This window comes from Pristiophorus japonicus, chromosome 24 (genome assembly GCF_044704955.1).
Source record: "Pristiophorus japonicus isolate sPriJap1 chromosome 24, sPriJap1.hap1, whole genome shotgun sequence".
In the NCBI taxonomy this organism is placed as follows: Eukaryota; Metazoa; Chordata; class Chondrichthyes; family Pristiophoridae; genus Pristiophorus; species Pristiophorus japonicus.
The window spans coordinates 7,901,341-7,925,507 of NC_092000.1; the positions used below are offsets into that span (position 1 = coordinate 7,901,341).

The window sequence follows — 24,167 nt, forward strand, 5'->3', positions numbered from 1 at the left end:
AAGAGTCATATTAAAAAGTATAGTTTGATACAACAAATATTTTATTAGAGTGACGTTAACTTTTCAATAAAATATTTTTTCATTAAAACTGTTGCATGTTCCATTAACACAACACAACGTAGGAACAAGTGCAAAGAATAAACATGTCCATATGCAAAAGTGGTCGCAGAGCCCTCAGGCATCAGTAGTTGAAGCGTTCACGGATGAGCTGCTGGCGCAAGTCTCGAGCAATCGTTAAAGGGGCACGATGGACGGCCCTCCTCCAACCTCGTGCTCCGGCATCAGGCACTTGCATGCTTTCCTGATTGTCATTATCATCCTCATCCTGGTCTTCCGTAATACTATCATGCACTGGACCCTCACATCGGTCTTCGGGTTCCACTACCAGCTCCTGCTGCCTCATGATGGCTAAGTTATGAAGCATGCAGCACACAACAGTGAAGTGACCGACAATCTGAGGAGAGTATTGCAACTGTCCTCCGGAATGGTCCAGGCATCGGAATCGCTGTTTCAATATGCCAATGGTCCTCTCAATGATGCTGCGCATCGCAATGTGCGCCATGTTGTATTGACGGTCAGCTTCTGTCCGTGTCACGCGTATGGGCTTCATGAGCCAGGTGGTCAGGCCGTACCCTTTGTCTCCCAGTAGTCAACTTTGCCCTTCTGGCTGCTGCTCAAACATGTCAGATAGAACGCTGTCGCGTAGGATGAACGTATCGTGGGTGCTGCCAGGGTATCTCGCATCGACTGACATGATGCGCTGCTTGTCGTCAAAGGGAAATCATGCTTGACAAATCTTCTGGAATTTTTTGAGGATGTTTCCAGTAAAGTGGACAAAGGAGAACCAGTTGATGTGGTATATTTGGACTTTCAGAAGGCTTTCGACAAGGTCCCACACAAGAGATTAATGTGCAAAGTTAAAGCACATGGGATTGGGGGTAGTGTGCTGACGTGGATTGAGAACTGGTTGTCAGACAGGAAGCAAAGAGTAGGAGTAAACGGGTACTTTTCAGAATGGCAGGCAGTGACTAGTGGAGTGCCGCAAGGTTCTGTGCTGGGGCCCCAGCTGTTTACATTGTACATTAATGATTTAGACGAGGGGATTAAATGCAGTATCTCCAAATTTGCGGATGATACTAAGTTGGGTGGCAGTGTGAGCTGCGAGGAGGATGCTATTAGGCTGCAGAGTGACTTGGATAGGTTAGGTGAGTGGGCAAATGCATGGCAGATGAAGTATAATGTGGATAAATGTGAGGTTATCCACTTTGGTGGTAAAAACAGAGAGACAGACTATTATCTGAATGGTGACAGATTAGGAAAAGGGAAGGTGCAACGAGACCTGGGTGTCATGGTACATCAGTCATTGAAGGTTGGCATGCAGGTACAGCAGGCGGTTAAGAAAGCAAATGGCATGTTGGCCTTCATAGCGAGGGGATTTGAATACAGGGGCAGGGAGGTGTTGCTACAGTTGTACAGGGCCTTGGTGAGGCCACACCTGGAGTATTGTGTACAGTTTTGGTCTCCTAACTTGAGGAAGGACATTCTTGCTATTGAGGGAGTGCAGCGAAGGTTCACCAGACTGATTCCCGGGATGGCGGGACTGACCTATCAAGAAAGATTGGATCAATTGGGCTTGTATTCACTGGAGTTCAGAAGAATGAGAGGGGACCTCATAGAAACGTTTAAAATTCTGACGGGTTTAGACAGGTTAGATGCAGAAAGAATGTTCCCAATGTTGGGGAAGTCCAGAACCAGGGGTCACAGTCTGAGGATAAGGGGTAAGCCATTTAGGACCGAGATGAGGAGAAACTTCTTCACCCAGAGAGTGGTGAACCTGTGGAATTCTCTACCACAGAAAGTAGTTGAGGCCAATTCACTAAATATATTCAAAAGGGAGTTAGATGAAGTCCTTACTACTCGGGGGATCAAGGGTTATGGCGAGAAAGCAGGAAGGGGGTACTGAAGTTTCATGTTCAGCCATGAACTCATTGAATGGCGGTGCAGGCTAGAAGGGCTGAATGGCCTGCTCCTGCACCTATTTTCTATGTTTCTATGTCTATGTTTCTATGAGCTGCACATTGATAGAGTGGAAACCTTTCCTATTTCGGTACTGCTCAGATTCCTCCACGGGTGCTCGCAAGGCTATGTGGGTACAATCAATGCAGCCCTGTACCTTTGGGAAGCCGGCAATCCTGAAGAAGCCCACAGCCCTCTCATGGATCGCTTGTGTGGTCATTGGGAAATTGATGAAGTCATTCCTTCGCGCATACAGTGCAGCCGTGACCTGGTAAATGCAGGCATGTATTGCACGTTGAGAGATGGCACACACATCTCCAGTTGTAGCCTGAAACGATCCCGAGGCATAGAAAGAAAGTGCAGCTGTTACCTTCACTTCAACAGACAAGGTAGTTGTCCTTCTGCTTCTGGGCTGCAAATCTGCTCTCACCATATCACAGATCTCAGTGACAACTTCTCTGCGAAAACGCAGCCTTTTCACACAATCAGCCTCGCTCATGTCCAGGTACGAGCACCTGGTTCGATATTGTCGACGTGGATAAGGTCTCCTGCCCATCAACCAACGGGCTACGACATTCCTGGTGCGGTGAGCTCTAATCAATTCTCTCCTATGCAGTGAATTGATGGCGAACCATTGCATAATACGTGGTGTTGACAATGCAGCACCCATTCTGCTAATTTAAATATAAAACTGTCGATGTGGCTGCCTCTCCCTGTCCAAATGGCCTCAGTCCCCCTCACAGCTCGAAGGCTGCTGCTGTATCTTTGGCTGCCGACCAGCCACTGACGCCGCCCCTAAAGCGTGGCCAAATGGCCTCAAGAACCTTAATGAGCTGCGTGTGTCCTGCGTTGATTCTTCGGCTGCCGGCCAGCCACTGACGCCGCTGCTATCTCATTGCTGAATGGCCTCACGTTGGTCCGCTGCTGATTCTTCGGCTGCCGGCCAGCCACTGACGCCGCTGATATTTCATGGCCGAATGGCCTCGAGTCCGTCCGGTGTTGCTTTTTCGCGGCCAGCCACGAAGAGAATGAAGGCCTGCCTCAAGCACCGCAGCTCAGCTCGAAGCTTGCTGCCGCTGCCATCGAGACACTGACGCCACACCCCGGCCTGTCTCCAACATGAAAGGCCTGCCTGAAGCACTTTCACACAGGTAGGAACTATGGTTTATTTAGTCTTTTCTTTGCTTATAAATTTTTATTCAGGTTGGATTTATTTGTATAATATTTGTATAAGTATAACTAAGGATTGATTGTAGAATTTAATGACTTCCCTTCCCCACCACCTCGTTCCCTGCGCCTAATTTGTAACCTACGCCTGATTTTCTAAAGTGTAGACAAGGTTTTTTCAAGTGTACAAAAATCTTCACTTACTCCATTCTAAGTTAGTTTGGAGTAAGTTTTCACTGCCGAAACTTTTAAAACAGGCGTAAGTGGCCGGACACGCCCCCTTTTGAAAAGAAAATTCTGTTCCAAAGTGAAACTGTTCTAACTGACTAGAACTGGAGCAAACTAAATGCTGAGAATTCCGATTTCTAAGATACTCCGTTCTACACCAGTTGCTCCAAAAAATCAGGAGCAACTGAGGCCGCAACTTGGGGCCAGTGTGTTTAAGTAAAACATTTTGGTAAAACATTTTTTCAATTCAGGGCTTTTATTCAGAATCTCCCTCTAAACATGAATGACGACACAGTTGTACCAGAACTTTAGATGAACAACATTTTTGAGTTCACAGTTTAAACATAAATAAAAGGAAAGCATTTAGAATATATTATTACAAGATCGAAAGATTCTATTTTGAAATTTTAGCTTCAAGTTGGGTAAGCTACATTTTTTTCAGGAAAACTACATCAGAAAAAGTTAAAATGTTTATGCTTTACTCATGATGTTTTGTACAAACAAACAAAAATTCTGGTTACCTTTATTGTTTTAAAAATAGTTTCATGGGAGGTTTCGTTCTTAGTAACTTTCCAATGATACAGCAGAGTTGAGAAGAGAGTAGGGCTTACAAATTATACAAATGGTCAGTTTTGATATCAGTACTTTAAAAATTCCTGAAGTTGTATGCACAGATGCTAATGAGTCAATCAGCTAACATGTATGGGTCAGGGAAGCTCCATCTGCAAAGGGCGTACACTTTTCAAATAGACACAGGATCCAAAAATGCTTTTGGACGGCTTGATTTCTTCATTTTCTTGTGCAATTTTTTATGCCTTTATTATGTTACAAATTGTTTTTCCAGTAACAAGTACTACGCTTATTGGAGAAAGATGATGGCTGAAACACTTACAACCATTTGATTTCTTGCAATTGCCCTTTCCTTTAGAGCTAGATTTTAATGCCTGCTAATGGTTGTTTTATTGTTGTCACAAACATCACTGAAAGTATATCCAAACATTGTACTCGTGTTCCTACAGTCCCTGCATCCTCTACTATGGCCTTGTTGTTCTTTTATGAATATGAAATGTAAGCATATATACATGTATGGCACCAAAGTCTAACATAGGAAGTGTTAGGTGATGGATAAAATGTAGGATAGGCACAATGGTTTTATATTATGCGGTGACTATACTCCAAGCAGGAAGCCCACTCACGGAGTGTGGGTCAAAGAACCTAACTACAACTTGTAGCCATATCTCCATCCCATGCTCCCAACAAGCGGAGCTTTCTAATAGAACAGGATTGCAGAATCAGCTATATAGATTGGCTGTTAAATTCATACTTGTACAAAATTATTTAAAATGTACGCATTTTCTGTGCTATCAAAACTGGGTTAGCTCAAATTTGTGCTGCGAACTAAGGGCCCAAATTTGGGCCGCACCTAAAACGGCACGGCCTGGACCTGGACGCCCGCTTTTTGCGCCAGAAAGTGCGCCTAAAAAAAACTTACCTATTCTCCGGCTCCCTGCAGGCCCTCTGCAGCTGGGCGCTGCGCAGCACGAGCTGTGGGGGGCGGAGCCAGGTCCCTGCGCTGAAAACAGTGCCGGGACCTCTGCACATGCGTGCTACAGTGGGCGCGCGTGTGCAGTAGCTCCAGGCGCCCAAAATTGTGGGAGGGGCCCGAAGCACGCAGCCCCTAGCCCTGGACGAATGGCCTCACTGGGGTTGCGTGGATAAGGCTCCACCCACCCGACCGGACCCGACCCCCGCTCTCCCCCCACCTCCGGCGACCCGACCGCTGCTCCCCCCCCCCCTACCCCGGACCTCCGCGACTCTCTCTCCCCTCCCCCGCGCCCGTACCCCCGCGACTCCCCACCCCCCCAGACCTCCGCGACTCTCTCTCCCCTCCCCCCCCCCGTACCCCTGTGACTCCCCCCCACCCCGCAACTCTCCCCCCCCCCACCACCCCGGACCTCCGCGATTCCCCCCCAATGGACCTCCGCGACTCTCCCCCCTCCGGACCTCCGCGACTCTCCCCCCCCCCCCCACCCCGGACCTCTGCGACCCCCCCAACCCCGAGACCCGACACCACTTACCTGTAAATTCAGCCCGAAGTCTTGGGCACGGCCGTTCAGCCTCCTGCTCTCCCTTCCCCCCCCTCTCTCTTTCCCTCCCTCACTCCTCTCTCTCTCCTTCCCTCCCTCCCTCTCTCTCCTTCCCTCCCACCTTCCCTCCCTCCTCTCTCCTTCCCTCCCTCCATCCTCTCTCCGTTTCTCCACCTCTCCTCCCTTCTCCCCCTCACCCCCTTCTCCTCCTTCCCCCCTCCTCCTCCGCCCCACCCCCCACCTCCCCCCACCCCCCTTCTCCCCCTCCCCCCCACCCCCCCCTCTCCCCCACCCCCCATTCCCTCGCTGTCAGAAACACAGACACTGACAGAGAGTGAGAGACACACACACAGACAGACAGAGAGATAGAGACACTGACAGAGACACACTGGGGGGGGCCATCCCAGCACGCTGTTGGAGGACTCCCGGTGCTGCAGTCGGTAAGTAGAAAATGTTTTATTTATTGATTTTTTTTTTTAATTTATTTTTTATTAATTTTTTTTGATTGATTTATTGGTTGATTTATTGATGTATTTATCATTTATTATTGATGATGGCTCTTTATTTGTAAAACTGAAGTGTTTAATGTTTGTAAACTTCCCTTTAAACCCCCCGCCCCCCTCATTCCCTACGCCTAATTTGTAACCTACGCCTGATTTTCAAAAGTGCAGACAAGGTTTTTTCAAACGTACAAAAATCTTCACTTACTACATTCTAAGTTAGTTTGGAGTAAGTTTTCACTGACGAAACTTTGAAAACAGGCGGAAGTGGCCGGACACGCCCCCTTTTGAAAAAAAAATTCTGTTCCAAAGTGAAACTGTTCTAACTGACCAGAACTGGAGCAAACTAAATGCCGAGAATTCACATTTCTAAGATACTCCATTCTAAACCAGTTGCTCCAAAAAAACAGGAGCAACTCAGGCCGAAACTTGGCCCCTAAGTCATGGAGATTGGTATATGTATGTCAGTTGACGTTAGCATTCAAGGGAACTTCGTCCCATGATGATTGCTACATTGGAATTCACAGTACTCCTAGATAATGTAACTTTGATTTTTTTCCCCAAACATAATGAATAAAAGAATAGCATAGTGCATTAAATGAAAAATATATCCATATAAAACTTATAACTGAATCTTACCTTCTGCACATCTGCATTCATCATCTTGACAGATTTTGCCAAGCATAGCACTGCTTTCATTGACATGGTAGAATTTAGTGCAACTGTTTTCTGTATGCAAAAAACAAAAATGACGTGAATACAATAGGTATGTAGTAAGACAAGCTATATAACCAATTTAAACACGATTTATTAAAACACTGAAATCTGACTTGCGAAAAAAATGTCTTCGGTTTTCAATTCAGAACAATCGAGTTTGACAGAGAATGGGGCATTTTATAATATTAGCCCAGAAATTACCGTTTGCTATGTTAACTGTATAACTGTTCTCTGTCCACAATCAGAAAATATACCAAATAAAAATAAACTAATCATGTCAATGAATACATTGAGATTCTTGACCTTGGCAACTATCCTTTTTGAGTATTTATTAATGTTTTGTTATGTTGACAAATCAATAAATATTTTAAGCTTACAATTACATTTTATTATTATTTTAAAAATCTTTAATTCATATCTTTCTCAGGACTATCCTGTGCTCATTGTGCTATTTTTCAAGCAACTTCACACATATATCGTCTCATTTTATACTCCTTCCAAGAGAATCGAACTAAATCAGCAAGGCAGTTATAAGTACTCACCTGTATTGTAATATTCATAAATCTTGACAGAAGCTGGTTGGATAAGTCCAACTTTGAAGTACTGATGTACGTGAAATCCAAAACAAGTGTCCTCTACATTTGAAACCTGTTTGGAATTTGAAAAAACAATCAAAGCATATGTATCCAAACACAATTGATCAGTTACAGATTAGCTGAAAGGATTAATTTGCATAAGTGAAACAGAAAGAAATTGGTATAGCAATATTGGGAATATCACTGGGCTGATGTTCCTTTACACTTACCTCCTGGATCCAGGGTTCCTGCCTAGCTCAGCCCCCACGAACAGAAACCCAGTCATGAACCTTCCCGAACTGCCCCCACGATCATCCTGACACTGGGCCCAATGTGGACCTCACCTTAGCCTCCGCACCCCGATGATGACAGGCCATGATCCTCTCTGGTGGCCAGCCATGGTCTGATCTTTCCACCCCCCGGCTCTCCCAGGTTTCCTGCCCACACTTCCCCAAGCCGTCTTCCCTGTGAAAATCCAGCCGATTATCGTGATATTGTTTGTGGGATCTTGCTGCGTGCAAATTGGCTGCTGCGTTTCCTACAGTACAGCAGTTTACTACACTTCAAAAGTATTTAATTGGGACGTCCTGAGTATTTTGCTTTATCTCTTAATTGCTAAAAATATAGGTAGCTTCTTACCGAATCCAAATAAATGATCAGAGATCCTCTGGTTGATAACGCCTTGTCTAGTTCAAATCTTGCTATATATCCATCTACTCCATCTTTAAGCTGTAATTAAAGCATGTTAATTGTTAAGTTATGGATTGCTAATACATACACCAAGGGGAAATAATAATTTTACATAATTTGGTCAGGCAGCTATCTGGCATGTGCAGAAATCCATCATATGCGTAAAAGTCTCAAAAACAATTGCTGATGCATCGACGCAAGTACAGTATTACTTATGAGTACTGCTGAAGGAGCAAGTGAGAGGAATGCCAGTCTGGACTCGAGGAAGTAAGAGTGTAGCAGCATGAACTAGGGTTGGAGGGCAGCTTTGAATTTTTCTTTATGGGGGGGGGGGTGGTGCGGAGGGAGCACTTGTGTGAAATGAAAGTGAGGGAGAAGAGTGCTTGCATGCCTATGGGGCAGGGGAGAGAATAAGGACTACAACATTTATATTTACTAAATATTTTGCATTTGATTATGCTCCGCAAAGCATGAATACTTCTTCCAAATTAGTTCTTCACTGGAAGGAAAAAGGACATGTCTATGTGATCTTTCAAATTAGATCAAATTGATAATGGTTGATTCAACATATGTGGGCTACTCCCAGTTTATTATGCAGCCTTGCTTCTCTTATGGCTGTTTCACATGTAGAATGTCCCAAAATCTTTGCTATATTGTAAAACAACTGTATGCAGTTGATCAATCAAATAGCTGCCAATGACTCAAGCACCTAAGGAGTTTGAGGCCAGAAACTATTAAATCTGTTGACAGAAAATTGCCTGTTGCATTTTTAACATTTACCAGTGTAAGGAAAGTTTCTTCTCAGATTTTAGTACTAGATAGAAAATTAATACTGTGATCACTTGAAGAATATAGAACTACAGGTCCAACGGCCCGAATCCGGACTTCCGAAGACCAGAATTGTCCGAAAACCGGACATTTTGGCGAGTGGCAAGGAGCGGCAACGTCCGAAATCGAGCAAAACCCAAAATCCAGCACGATTCGGTCCGCAGCGAGGTCCGAAATCCGGCATGGATTCAGTCCCGAAGATTCTGGATTTCAGACTATTAGTTTTCGTATCTGAAATGTGGAAAAACCCAAAAACCGGCACGGGCTTGGTCCCGAGGATTACGGATTTCAGACGTTGTACCTGTATAATTGAACTTTCAAGAGATACCGTTGTTGGCATAATCACTGCTCTATTTTAACATCTGATGATGTAGGGTGCTTCTGCTACAAGAGAGGGCACGGAGATTTTTAAGATCCGTGTTCTCCAACAGGATAACCAAACTGGGTTAAGTCATAATTGAAAATATTTTCTCAGCCTTGCATTTGCAACCATGATGATATGAACATTCCTCCCTCAACAAGCACCACCAAAAACAGACAATTGCTCATTTATCTTGTTGGTTGTGAGATCTCCTGCTGTGTACACATGGCTGGTTATGTAACAGCTCCATGTTACTTCAAGGTAAGTGAAGCCTTTTGAGACATTTCTCGGACATGATAAGGTTAAGAACATAAGAAACAGGAGCAGGAGTGGGCCATACAGCCCCTCGAGCCAGCTCCGCCATTTAATGAGATCATGGTTGACCTTCTACCTCAACTCCACTTTCCTGCCCGATCCCCATATCCCTTGATTCTCTTAGTGCCAAAAATCTATCGATCTCACTCTTGAACATACACCATGATTGAGCATCCTCAGCTCTCTGCAGTATAGAATACCAAAGATTCACAACTCTCTGAGTGAAGAAATTTCTCCTCAATCAGTCCTAAATGGTCGAACACTTTTCCTGAGACTGCAACCCCTTGTTCTAGATTCCCCAGCCAGGGAACACAGCCTCTCAGCATCTATCCTGTCAAGCCCTCTAAGAATTATACAGGTATACGTTTCAATGAGATCACCTCTCATTCATCTAAACTCCAGAGCATATAGGCCCATTCTACCCAATCTCTCCGAATAAGACAGACTTCTTGACCCAGGAATCAATCTAGTGAACCTTCATTGCACCCCCTCTAAGGCAAGTATATCCTTCATTAGGTAAGGAGACTAAAAGGCCGAAATTGACCCCCCGAAAAGGCCACGGGGCAGTGCGGAATGGTCGGCGACTCTTTGCGGAGGGGCTCCCATTTTGTAAATTGCCCCACCTCAGGTTTGGAGCGGCATCCAGGACCGCTCCGCCCGTTTTCCCGCCACAGCGTGCACACGCCGACACCTTTCCGACTGCCGGGGACCCACTCGCAAAATTGCCCCTCAGGAAATTGTCCCTTTCGGTGCCCCTGGCAGCTTTTGCTGTAACATGGCGACCTGGCCGCCCTGAAAGGGAAGTCGCATGGTCTGGGGCAGAGAAATACTTTCAAACCCAGTAGGTGCGCTCAATTTCTGCCCCTAAAACTGTACACCCTACTCCAGGCCCTATATAATTGCACCAAGACTTCTTTTCTCTTATACTCCAACCTCCTTGCAATAAAGACTCACAAACCATTTACCTTCCTAATTGCTTGCTGTACCTACATGTTAATTCTGTGATTCATGTACAAGGGCACCTAAACTGCTCTGAATACCAACATTTACTAATCTCTCACTTTAAAAAAAAAAGTCAGCTTTTTCTTTTTTCCCACCAAACTGGATTATTTCACACTTCCCACATTATACTCCATCTGCTACCTTCTTTCCCAATCACTTAGTCAGTCTATATCCCTTTGCTGCCTTTTTGTGTCCTCTTCACAGCTTACTTTACCATCTAGCTTGTATCATCAGCAAACATGGATACTTGATCCCCTCGTCTATGTCATTGAGAAAGATTGTAAATAGCTGAGGCCCAAGCACTGATCCTTGCGGCATTCCACTAGTTACACTAGCTATCCCAAAAATGATTTGTTTATTCCTACTCTGTTTTCTGTCCGTTAACCAATCCTCAATCCATGCTAATATATTACTCCCAATCCTGTGAGCTCTAATCTTATGCAATACCTTATCGAATGCCTTCTGAAAATCCAAATATACTACATCCACTGGTTCCCCTTTATCTACCCTGTTAGTTACAATCTCAAAAGACTCAAACACTATTTCTCTTTCATGAGTGAGGCTAGGCTGGATAACTCTTTTTTAGTTGGCACAGACAGATAGGCCAAAAAGCCTCCTTCTGTGCCATAAATTTCTAAGATTCTATAAAACCTTGTTGACTCTGCCTAACAATATTGTGATTTTCCAAGTGCCCTGTTACCCACATCCTTAATAATAAATTCTAGCACTTTTCCTACTGAAGTGAGGCTAATTGGCTTATAGTTCCCTGTTTTCACTCTCCCTTCTTTCTTGAACAGTGGGATTAGTTTTGCTACTTTCTAATCAACTGGGACCGTTCTGGAATCTAGGGAATTTTGGAAGATCAAAACCAATACCTCCACTATCTCTGCAGCCACCTGAGATATATGCCATGAGGTGCAGGGGATTTGTCAGCTTTTAATCCAATTAATTTCTCCAGTACTTTTTCTTTACTAATATTAATTACCTTAAGTTCCTCACTCTCATTAGACATTTTATTCCCCACAATTTTCAGTATATTCTTTGTGTCTTCTATTGTGAAGACAGATACAAAATATTAAATTCTTTGCCATTTTTTTATTCTCCATTAGAATTTCTCCTGTCTCTGCCTCTAAGGAACCCACATTTATTTTCACTAATCTCTTCCTGTTTACATAGTTGTAAAAGCTCTTACAATCTGTTTTTATATTTCTTGCTAGTTTACTCTCATATTCTAGTTTCTCCCTCTATCAAGTTATTGGCCATCCTTTGGTGATATTTAAAAGCCTCCCAATTCTCAGGCTTACTACTTTTTCTGGCAACATTGCAAGCCTCTTTTAATCTAAGCTTAACTTCTCTAGATAGCCATGGTTGTACCACTTTTCCAGTGGAGTTTTTAATTTCTCAATAGAATGTATATTCATTCAGAATTATACATTTATATAAATGTCTGCCATTGTGTATCTACCGTCATATCTTTTAATCTAATTTCCCAATCTACCTTTGCTAACTTGCTCTTCATACCTCCGTAACTGGCTTTGTTTAAATTTAAGACCCTACGAAGAGCTTTTACTATAAAATTACTAATTAACCCTGTCTCATTATACAATACTAGATCTAAAATATCCTATTTCCTAGTTGGTTTCTCGAAATATTGTTCTAGAAAACTGTCTCAAATGCAATCCCTGAACTCATCCTCCGAGCTACTTTTGTCAATTTGATTTTTCCAGTCTGTATGAAGATTAAAGCCCCCCACGATTATTGCATTATCCTTGTTACATGCTCCTTTAAATTCCTGATTTATACTCTGCCCAATTCTATGATTACTATTATGGGGCCTATAAAACTACTCCCACCATTGTTTTTTATCCGTAGTTATTTCTTAGTTTCACACATACTGATTCTACATCCTGATTTTATGGGCTAAGATCCTTTCACGCTACTGCCTTCATCAGGGCTGTATTATCAGGGCTACCCCACCTCCTTTTCTATTTTGCCTATCTTTTCTAAAAGTCAAGCATCCTGGAATATTTAGTTCCCAACCTTGGTCCCCCTGCAACTACATCTCAGTAATAGCTATGAGCCCAAACCCGCTTATCTTTATTTGGACTATTATATCATTTATCTTGTTACGAATGCTTTGTGCATTCATATATACCATCTTTAATTTAACTTTTTACTAATTTTCCCTGATGTGGCCTTATTTGCTAATGCCCTATTACTGTTGTTAAATAAATGCAAATTGCTATATAAATACAAGCTTTTCATATTAAATAATAAAGATGTCTTACCAAATTAAGATCTTGTACATTTGGAGAAAATCCTGTCAGCATAGAAATATCTGCAATGACCATTGAGGAAGGAGTTCGGTCAAGATATCTGTAAACAGCAAGTTATTAGAGTTTACTCACAAAAGTAGCAAGAAAACTACAATTATCATATCTTCATTGATAAATATGCAGATTGTGAAACAAACCTTTATTCACTTGTTCAGCTAATTATTCACTATGACCCCTTAAAAACATTCCTTTTGGCAACAGTATTTCTTTAATGTTAATTCTTTAAAGCTGCAGAATGCCATGATCTTATTTTTTGCATTCCCATTAAAATAAACTGCTGGAAAAAGTAACTTCCATTTGGAGATAAAAAGACTAAAGGGTAAAAATGTGTCTTGGGCAGGAGCACAAAAACAAGCAGCATCACCCCATGGATGTCAGATAAGCAGCCAGAGGCAATGGAGGAGTCAAGAGAGGTGGTGATGAGGTAGCGATGAGTGTCATCAGCGAACATGTGGAAGCTAACTCCATAGAGGAATTTTAAACAGGAAACCACGAGTTTCAGTTACATTTCCGTGGGGACATAAGAAGCCATTTCTGGAGATGCTCTGATTACAACTGGATATGTAAGAGCGGGACCAAATTAGGACATTCCCAGTGGACTGGACAATGGAAAAGAGGCATTGGAGAAGGCTGCCGTGGTCCATCGCGTCAACAACTGCAACGAGGTCAAGGAGGAAAATGAACAATAGTTACAGTCACTGAGGATGTCATTCGTGACTTTGTTTAGAGGCGTTTCAGTGCTATGGAAGGAATGGAAACCTGACTGGAGAGATTCAAACATGGAGTTGCAGGAAAGATGGACTTAGATTAGGAAGGTGACAACATGTTCAAGGACTTGAGAGGAAAGAGAGTTTGGAGATGGGGCGGTAGTTCGCAAGGACAGAGGGGTCAAGCGTAATTTTTTGAAGGGGATGATAACGGCAGTTTTAAAGGGAGAGGGGAGGAAATCAATTACAATGCTAGCTAGCATAGGAACCAGGAATGCAAGTTGGATGGTCAGCAGATTAATGAGAATGGGGTAAAGGGAGCAGAAAGTAGGTCTAATTGACAAGATGAGCTTGGAGAGGGCATAAATGGAGAAAGAGAAACTAGAGAAAGATACAAGTTCAGGGCTAGGACAGTGGGAGGTTTGTCTTGGTGAGCAAGGGAAAGGAGGGGTACTAACTGAGCCAGATGACTGGATGATCTCAACCTTAGTGACAAAGAAGTCCAGCAGCTCCTCACACGTTGTTAAAGGTGAGGCTGCAGGCACGACAGTTTGCTTTCTATTACAGTAGATATATTTAATCTTCCTGTTTGAATACTAAATGCTGATTTTATTAGAAATAATTCAGCTGACAATATATAGGGGCTGAAACAACATTAATCCAAGATTTGAAACCTAATTACGTTCCCTCTCAGCAACCTCTCGAACTAATTTCCTTGATGAAATCAGGTAACAAAATGTAATTCCAAACTTATTGAAATTGAGCTACTTACCTTGCACAGATTTCTATAAATATAGAATTCTGAGCATCAGCGGGTCGCTTGGCTGTAACAATGCAAAACAAGATTAGTTATTGAAATCATAAACACTTTAATTCACAATTATATATTCTAACATGGATAAAAAAAATAAAGTTGCATTAAGATCACACCCTTCATGAATTAAGTCTTTACAGCTAATGAAGTGCAGTCACTGTTGTAATGTAGGAAACGCAACAAGAATTTGGGCACAGCAAAGTCCAATCAACAATGAAATAAATGATTGATCAGCTGATCTTAGGGGGTCGAAATTGCTCTCAGCCCCAAATGGGGCGCACTTACTGTTTTTTGAAGTGTTTTCTCAATGCAAGAATACGGTGAAATTCAGCTCGTTATTTTTTTTGCAGCGGGGTGGAAATGTTGTTCTGTCGGGTCGAGCGCTGCTACGAGTCATCAGCGCTGCGCTGTCGTGTCACAACGTCCCTCCCCTTCAGTTAAAGGAAAGGTCGTTGCGAGCTCTGCAGCCACTTTAGTGGCACCCACTGGCCACGAGGGAGGGCTTCAACCGGGTCAGCGGCCTGGTACCCAAGAGGGGGTGGGGTGCTGGGCAGCACCGTCCCCTTTAAGGGCGAACGCCCAGCCACAAGAAGCTTCCCACCGGGGAAAGCTGTCGGCGGCACTGAGCGGCAGTCGATCGGTTCCCACGGGGCAACTTCCTGTGGGGCAATTCTGTGGGGCAATTTCCGTGGGGTGGAAAGGGGATCATCGCCGGTCGGAAAGGGGTCAGCGCGTGCCCAACAGGATGGAAAAATGGCCGGGACGGTCCCGTACACTTTCTAAAAATAATGCAGGGCAATTGTCCCTCGCGTCGACTGAGCGGTGAGTCCTTACCGACCCGTGGTCTTTGAGGCAGTCACGGCTCTTATAGAAAGCAGCACTTTCAGCCCTTAGGTGTTGGTTTAGGTATAAATATTGGCTGGGACACCGGGTGAACTCCTCTTGGAATAGCTGCCATGAAATTACGTAACTTGAAAGGGCAGTTGGACCTTGGATTAATGTCTTACCTGAAAGATGCCACTTGTGACAGTGCAGCACTTCCTCAATACTGCACTGAAGTGTCAGCCTCGATTATGTGCTCAAGTCTCTGGAGTGGAGCATAAACCCTTGAGTTTCTGTTGCAGAAGCGAGAGTGCTGCCAACTGAGCCAAAGCTGACACCTTTCATTTCATTCTTTTCACACTCCTGCAATTCTTTTTAAAGGTTAAAATTGCCATGGGGTGACCCACTCCTATGCCACTAGTTATTTAACTGGTGTCGAGATTCAGAAATTAAACTGAGTTGAAATGCTCTGGAAAGATGTTGTACGTGTTAAGAGTTGAATCTTGACTGATCTGCCACTTCCAATCAAATTTCAAATCTGCCATCTACTGTCCAATACTCAATCTGTTATAAATACCCCCTCCACAGTCCAGACCTGTCATGTCCCACTGGAGTCCTGATCTGTAGAACACCCATATATATCTCCTAGCGAATTGAATAACAGAAGCTGAAAGATACATTTCTCAACAAGGATAGGAGAATTATGTGATGCAATGGAGTTTCTATTATTATGGTAGTATATTTTACATATTGTTCAGAACATAAGTAATGCTGGTTTTAACAAAAAAGAGATGAATGTAAAATGAAGTAACTGGTTATAAATTAGATAGAAACTGAAATCAAATTAATTTTAAAAGGAGAAATAAATTATATACTGGATGGTTTAATATAATTGAAAATGTATAAGAATAAAGGAAATGTGAATTAATTGGAAGGAAGGATATTAGCTTGGATGATGTGGAATCGGTATGGGTGGAGCTACGGAATATCAAAGGGCAGAAAACGCTAGTAGGAGTTGTGTACAGGCCATCAAATAGTAGTCGTGAGGTTGGGGACAGCATCAAACAAGAAATAAGGGATGTGTGCAATAAAAGGTACAGCAGTAATCATGGGCGACTTTAATCTACATATTGATTGGGCTAATCTAACTGGGAGCAATGCAGTGGAGGAGGATTTCCTGGAGTGTATTCGGGATGGTTTTCTAGACCAATATTAAGTTAAAGCACATGGGATTGGGGGTAGTGTGCCGACGTGGATTGAGAACTGGTTGTCAGACAGGAAGCAAAGAGTAGGAGTAAATGGGGACTTTTCAGAATGGCAGGCAGTGACTAGTGGGGTACCGCAAGGTTCTGTGCTGGGGCCCCAGCTGTTTACATTGTACATTAATGATTTAGACAAGGGGATTAAATGTAGTATCTCCAAATTTGCGGATGACACGAAGTTGGGTGGCAGTGTGAGCTGCGAGGATGCTATGAGGCTGCAGAGTGACTTGGATAGGTTAGGTGAGTGGGCAAATGCATGGCAGATGAAGTATAATGTGGATAAATGTGAGGTTATCCACTGTGGTGGTAAAAACAGAGAGACAGACTATTATCTGAATGGTGACAGATTAGGAAAAGGGAAGGTGCAACGAGACCTGGGTGTCATGGTACATCAGTCATTGAAGGTTGGCAAGCAGGTACAGCAGGCGGTTAAGAAAGCAAATGGCATGTTGGCCTTCATAGCAAGGGGATTTGAGTACAGGGGCAGGGAGATGTTGCTACAGTTGTACAGGGCCTTGGTGAGGCCACACCTGGAGTATTGTGTACGATTTTGGTCTCCTAACTTGAGGAAGGACATTCTTGCTATTGAGGGATTGCAGCGAAGATTCACCAGAATGATTCCCGGGATGGTGGGACTGACCTATCAAGAAAGACTGGATCGACTGGGCTTGTATTCACTGGAGTTCAGAAGAATGAGAGGGGACCTCATAGAGACGTTTAAAATTCTGACGGGTTTAGACAGGTTAGATGCAGGAAGAATGTTCCCAATGTTGGGGAAGTCCAGAGCCAGGGGTCACAGTCTGAGGATAAGGGGTAAGCCATTTAGGACCAAGATGAGGAGAAACTTCTTCACCCAGAGAGTGGTGAACCTGTGGAATTCTCTACCACAGAAAGTAGTTGAGGCCAATTCACTAAATATATTCAAAAGAGAGTTAGATGAAGTCCTTACTACTCGGGGGATCAAGGGGTATGGCGAGAAAGCAGGAAGGGGGTACTGAAGTTTCATGTTCAGCCATGAACTCATTGAATGGCGGTGCAGGCTAGAAGGGGTGAATGGCCTGCTCCTGCACCTATTTTCTATGTTTCTATGTTTAATGTGTCAAGGAACCAACCAGAGAGCTAGCCATCCTAGACTGCATGATGTGTAATGAGAAAGGACTAATTAGCAATCTTGTTGTGCGAGGCCCCTTGGGGAAGAGTGACCATAATATGGTAGAATTCTTTATTAAGATGGAGAGTGACAAAGTTAATTCAGAAACTAGGGTACTGAATTTAAGGAAAGGTAACTTTGACGATATGTGGTGCCAATTGGCTAGATTAGACTGGCAAATGATACTGAAAGGGTTGACGGTGGATAGGGAATGGCAAACCTTTAAAGATCACATGGATGAACTTCAACAACTGTACATCCCTATCTGGAGTAAAAATAAAACGGGGAAGGTGGCTCAACCGTGGCTAACAAGGGAAATGAAGGCTTGTGTTAAATCCAAGGAAGAGGCATACAAATTAGCCAGAAAAAGCAGCAAAGGACTGGGAGAAATTTAGAATTCAGCAGAGGAGGACAAAGAGTTTAATTAAGAAGGGGAAAATAGAGTACAAGAGGAAGCTTCCAGAAACATAAAAACTGACTGCAAAAGCTTCCATAGATATGTGAAGAGAAAAAGATTAGTGAAGACAAATGTAGATCCCTTCCAGTCGGATTCGGGTGAATTTATAACGGGGAACAAAGAAATGGCAGACCAATTGAACAAGTACTTCAAACATAGAAACATAGAAAATAGGTGCAGGAGTAGGCCATTCGGCCCTTCTAGCCTGCACCACCATTCAATGAGTTCATGGCTGAACATGCAACTTCAGTACCCCATTCCTGCTTTCTCACCATACCCCTTGATTCCCCTAGTAGTAAGGACTTCATCTAACTCCTTTTTGAATATATTTAGTGAATTGGCCTCAACAACTTTCTGTGGTAGAGAATTCCACAGGTTCACAACTCTCTGGGTGAAGAAATTCCTCCTCATCTCGGTCCTAAATGGCTTACCCCTTATCCTTAGACTGTGTCCCCTGGTTCTGGACTTCCCCAACATTGGGAACATTCTTCCTGCATCTAACCTGTCGAACCCCGTCAGAATTTTAAACGTTTCTATGAGGTCCCCTCTCATTCTTCTGAACTCCAGTGAATACAAGCCCAGTTGATCCAGTCTTTCTTGATAGGTCAGTCCCACCATCCCGGGAATCAGTCTGGTGAACCTTTGCTGCACTCCCTCAATAGCAAGAATGTCCTTCCTCAGGTTAGGAGACCAAAACTGTACACAATACTCCAGGTGTGGCCTCACCAAGGCCCTGTACAACTGTAGCAACACCTCCCTGCCCCTGTACTCAAATCCCCTTGCTATGAAAGCCAACATGCCATTTGCTTTCTTAACCGCCTGCTGTACCTGCATGCCAACCTTCAATGACTGATGTACCATGACACCCAGGTCTCTTTGCACCTCCCCTTTTCCTAATCTGTCACCATTCAGATAATAGTCTGTCTCTCTGTTTTTACCACCAAAGTGGATAACCTCACATTTATCCACATTATACTTCATCTGCCATGCATTTGCCCACTCACCTAACCTATCCAAGTCACTCTGCAGCCTCATAGCATCCTCCTCGCAGCTCACACTGCCACCCAACTTAGTGTCATCCGCAAATTTGGAGATACTACAAATTTGGAGATAATCCCCTCGTCTAATTCATTAATGTACAGTGTAAACAGCTGGGGCCCCAGTACAGAACCTTGCGGTACCCCACTAGTCACTGCCTGCCATTCTGAAAAGTCCCCATTTACTCCTACTCTTTGCTTCCTGTCTGACAACCAGTTCTCAAGCCATGTCAGCACACTACCCCCAATCCCATGTGCTTTAACTTTGCACATTAATCTCTTGTGTGGGACCTTGTCGAAAGCCTTCTGAAAGTCCAAATATACCACATCAACTGGTTCTCCCTTGTCCACTTTACTGGAAACATCCTCAAAAAATTCCAGAAGATTTGTCAAGCATGATTTCCCTTTCACAAATCCATGTTGACTTGGACCTATCATATCACCTCTTTCCAAATGCACTGCTATGACATCCTTAATAATTGATTCCATCATTTCTGTCTTCGGTTCTGTCTTCACAAAGGAAGACATAAATAACCTTCCGGATATACTAGGAGACAGTAGGTATAGTGAGAAGGAGGAACTGAAGGATATCCTTATTAGGCGGGAAATTGTGTTAGGGAAATTGACGGGATTGAAGGCCGATACATCTCCAGGGCCTGATAGTCTACATCCCAGAGTACTTAAGGAAGTAGCTCTAGAAATAGTGGATGCATTGGTGATAATTTTCCAGCAGTCTATCGACTCTGGATCAGTTCCTATGGACTGGAGGATTGCTAATGTAACACCACTTTTTAAAAAAGGAGGGAGAGAGAAAACGGATAATTATAGACCGGATAGCCTGACATCAGTAGTGGGGTAATTATTGGAATCAATCATTAAGGATGAAATAGCAGAGCATTTGGAAAGCAGTGATAGGATTGGTCCAAGTCAGCATTGATTTATAAAAGGGAAATCATGCTTGACAAATCTTCTGGAATTTTTTGAGGATGTAACTAGTAGAGTGGACAAGGAAGAACCAGTGGATGTGGTGTATTTGGACTTTCAAAAGGCTTTTGACAGGTCCCATACAAGAGATTGGTGTGCAAAATCAAAGCACATGGTCTTGGGGGTAATGTACTGACGTGGATAGAGAATTGGTTGGCAGACAGGAAGCAGAGAGTCGGGATAAACGGGTCCTTTTCAGAATGGCAGGCAGTGACTAGTGGAGTGCCGCAGGGCTCAGTGCTGGGACCCCAGCTCCATACAATATATATTAATGATTTAGATGATGCAATTGAGTGTAATATCTCCAAGTTTGCAGATGACACTAAATTGGGTAGCGATGTGAGCTGTGAGGAGAACGCTAAGAGGCTGCAGGGTGACTTGGACAGGTTAGGCGAGTGGGCAAATACATGGCAGATGCAGTATAATGTGGATAAATGTGAGGTTATCCACTTTGGGGGCAAAAACAAGGCGGAAGATTATTATCTGAATGGCGGCAGTTTCGGAAAAGGGGAGGTGCAGCGAGACCTGGGTGTCATGGTTCATCGGTCACTGAAAGTGGGCATGCAGGTACAGCAGGCGGTGAAGAAGGCAAATGGTATGTTGGCCTTCATAGCTAGGGGATTTGAATACAGGAGCAGGGAGGTCTTACTGCAGTTGTACAGGGCCTTAGTGAGGCCTTACCTGGAATATTGTGTTCAGTTTTGGTCTCCTAATCTGAGGAAGGATGTTCTTGCTATTGAGGGAGTGCAGCGAAGGTTCACCAGACTGATTCCAGGGATGGCTGGACTGTCATTTGAGTAAAGACTGGATCAACTGGGCCTTTATTCACTGGAGTTTAGAAGGATGAGAGAGGATCTCATAGAAACGTATAAGATTCTGACGGAACTGGACAGGTTAGTGCGGGAAGAATGTTCGCGATGTTGGGGAAGTCCAGAACCAGGGGACATAGTCTTAGGATAAGGGGTAGGCCATTTAGGACTGAGATGAGGAGAAACCTCTTCACTCAGAGAGTTGTTAACCTTTGGAATTCCTTGCCGCAGAGAGTTGTTGATGCCAGTTCATTGGATATATTCAAGAGGGAGTTAGATATGGCCCTTACGGCCAAGGGGATCAAGGGGTATGGAGAGAAAGCAGGAAAAGGGTACTGAGGGAATGATCAGCCATGATCTTATTGAATGGCGGTGCAGGCTCGAAGGGCCGAATGGCCTACTCCTGCACCTATTTTCTATGTTTCTATGTATACAATTGGTATGTGTGTCATCCTCTCAACTTGAGATAGGTAGATATCTGAAGCTTTGCTCAGGAGATGGGACATGGTAGCAGTCGAACCAAGAGAGGGCAGTAGCAGTGAGGAGAGGGGGTGAAGTAGGAAAAGGTTACAGAAAGGTCAAGAAGGGACAACATACACTTGCTCTTGAAAATTGAATTATTTCAAATGTGGAATTAAGACAATGGAGAGGAGATGCCAGTGGGTTGCAGGGAACAGCCTGGAAGCCTGATTCTCATCATCAGTTGTCATGTATCTGCACTGCAATTCCCTTCCTTAACCTCTCTGCTTTGCTGCAGCTACTTCAAAAGCCTCCTCAATCCATCTGTTTGGCCATAGCTTTGATAATTTCCACAAATACTTTGAAACTCTGCTGGATGCCAATTTCCCTGCATTTTTCAATCACCTTGGAATGCTTTGCAATGTTAAAGGTGCTATGGAAGAGTACAACTTGTCATTGTTGTGAAGACTAATGCAATAAAGCACTTGTATATACTGAGCACCTACTATTAGTCGAAGCATTATATGGGACAAAATCTACCCTTCATTGTAAGATCGCATAGATTTCACTACAAGTAATTCAATTTATTGTGCGACTGTAATAGCTGTTCATATTCATCTACTTCCAGTCATGTTTTGCAGATTCTCGCAAATCAAAATCTCCTCCCCCATATCTCCATGTTCAAACCTCATTGCCTGGACAAGAGTCTCCTCAGCTTGTTAAAAATGTTTATTGTTTCTGTAATTATTGCCTTTCATAAAAGAGGACTGCAAAAGGCAAATTTTAATTGCCTCTGCCCAGTGGAAACTAAGCAGAATAGGATCCAAGCGGTACACCTACAGCTTGTTTCCTGTCCTGCAGCTATTTTAACACCGCTGTTTTCTTGGGCGGCTGGCTCGGGCGGGAGACTCGTGTGTGTGTGTGTGTGTCGGGATACCATCACTCAGATTGAACACCGATGCTATTTTAACTAGTGAGCAAAGTGAAAACATCCCATCATTTTTCTTGATGGGCGCCAAGAAATGCAAGAATTATTCTTTTTCTTGGTTGTTAAGCAGAGTTAACTGTGCTACAATTAGCTATGAGAAGCTTATCAGTGAGAAATAATGCTCCCTGAATGTTGTGTACTGCTCACCTCGAGTGTCCTCTTTAACAGTTATTCCTAAATTAAATTTATTACATTCCTCGTGTTGCGAAGACAACAGAGCATGATAACTTGTCAGAACCTGTATAGTAAAAACACAAGTAGAGGTTACTTATCAAAAGCAATACATTTTAAAATACCAGGAAAAATTGGAAGATGTAAAGGAAAAGCATATTGCATTCACCTTACATCAAATTACATCAGTATCTTTTGTCTATCCCAACACCCTCACTGCCCATGCTGTCACACATCGCTCCTCCATCCATTCGTCGTGATGCCGCAACCCTCCGGGAAGTCCAGCGAAACGAGAAAAACAAACATATCCCAATACACCAGGATCTCAACAACATTCCTTAACACTGCTTGAAGTCACGCAAGTCCTTTTGAACCCACGTGCTTAACCTTCAACAATGTGACTTCAGCCCCGATGATGCTTGGAAATCTGAATGGAGTTCAGAAGACGTCACAAACATCTCGTGAAAGACCCGACGCAGAAGAGCCCTGGCTTTGATCCTTCGCAAAACTCATGGGCAACCCTAAACCGCATCCGCACAAACCATGGCAGATGTGAATACTTGATGCACAAATGAAGACTTGAAACCTTTCCAGTGTGCGACTGTGATCACCCGAAACAGACCATGGAACGCAATTCTTGATTCACAAATATGAAGAAGGCATCACAGCGATTCACTCCGCTACTTCTGATGCAATTACCTGACTCAACCACCTGAATGTAAAATAATAGTAGTTGCTTTAAATCTACATTGATCTTGTTGAATGGACCTGCAGGCTCGAGCGGCTAGATGGCCTACTCCTGTTCCTAATTCTTATGTTCTTATGTTCTTATGTACATCAGGCATAAGAGAGAGAGTGTCCTATCGCTCTCCTGTTTTTTTCTTTTATTATTTATCTGTCTGTAGAATACTATTTCTTTTCAAATTCCTTGACAATTTAATTTCAGTTTCTCTTATCTTCCTAATTTTTTTTTTAACTTCTAGCCTAGTCTTTTTGTATTTGCTTTTGTCATCCTCTCCTTTGTTGTCTATGTGCTCAGTGTATGACTTACTTTTCCCATTTCAATCCTGCCCTTATTTTTTCATTCATCCATGGATGTGTCATTACTGGCTAGCTTGTTCTTGCTTTTTAGTGGGATGTGTTTCTTCTGGCCTCTGCTGATCACCATTTTAAATATTTCCCACTGCAGTTACATTTCATCATTCGCCTGTGAATTTTTCCAGTTTATTTTCCGAGGTCCATTCACCTTAATATCAGCTTGTATCCAATTTATTCCTTTGGTCTTTGTCTTCTGTCTTTCTGAATCTTTATCTTAAACTTAAAGCCAAGGCAGCAAGGGAAACTGGACATCTGGAACCTGAGTTAAATGGGTAACCAGCTGTGTATCTCCTCAACCAACCCTTTTCTGAACAAAGTGGGATTGTTTTGATCTTAATTCTGGTTTCCATTTTATAAAAAAGGATTGATAAGGTAGACGTAGAGAAAATGTCTCCACTTGTGCAGACACCAAAACTGGAGACCATAAAAACAAGTTAGTCACCAATAAATCCAATAGGGAATTTAAGAGAAACTTCTGGAGTATAAACACCAACCAGTTGGGCATGTTTCTGTGCTGTGAATTCTATGTAGTTATGATTGAACTTATTACTCTATTATGTGAGTGGTTGACCATGTTACAAGAGCAC

General features: G+C 43.3%; 1 protein-coding gene across 1 annotated transcript in view; it reads right to left on the minus strand.

The window, feature by feature from the left end:
* Nucleotides 1–24,167, minus strand: part of LOC139237909 (complement C3-like) — a 179,440-nt gene that overhangs the window by 17,110 nt on the left and 138,163 nt on the right. Inside the window, exons 32-37 of the mRNA XM_070867201.1 lie at nucleotides 22,459–22,549; nucleotides 14,302–14,353; nucleotides 12,775–12,862; nucleotides 7,930–8,019; nucleotides 7,258–7,363; nucleotides 6,638–6,727 (exon numbers count right to left, since the gene is read on the minus strand). Of these exons, the coding sequence (XP_070723302.1) occupies nucleotides 6,638–6,727; nucleotides 7,258–7,363; nucleotides 7,930–8,019; nucleotides 12,775–12,862; nucleotides 14,302–14,353; nucleotides 22,459–22,549 (517 nt within the window). The remainder of the gene's footprint in view (nucleotides 1–6,637; nucleotides 6,728–7,257; nucleotides 7,364–7,929; nucleotides 8,020–12,774; nucleotides 12,863–14,301; nucleotides 14,354–22,458; nucleotides 22,550–24,167) is intronic.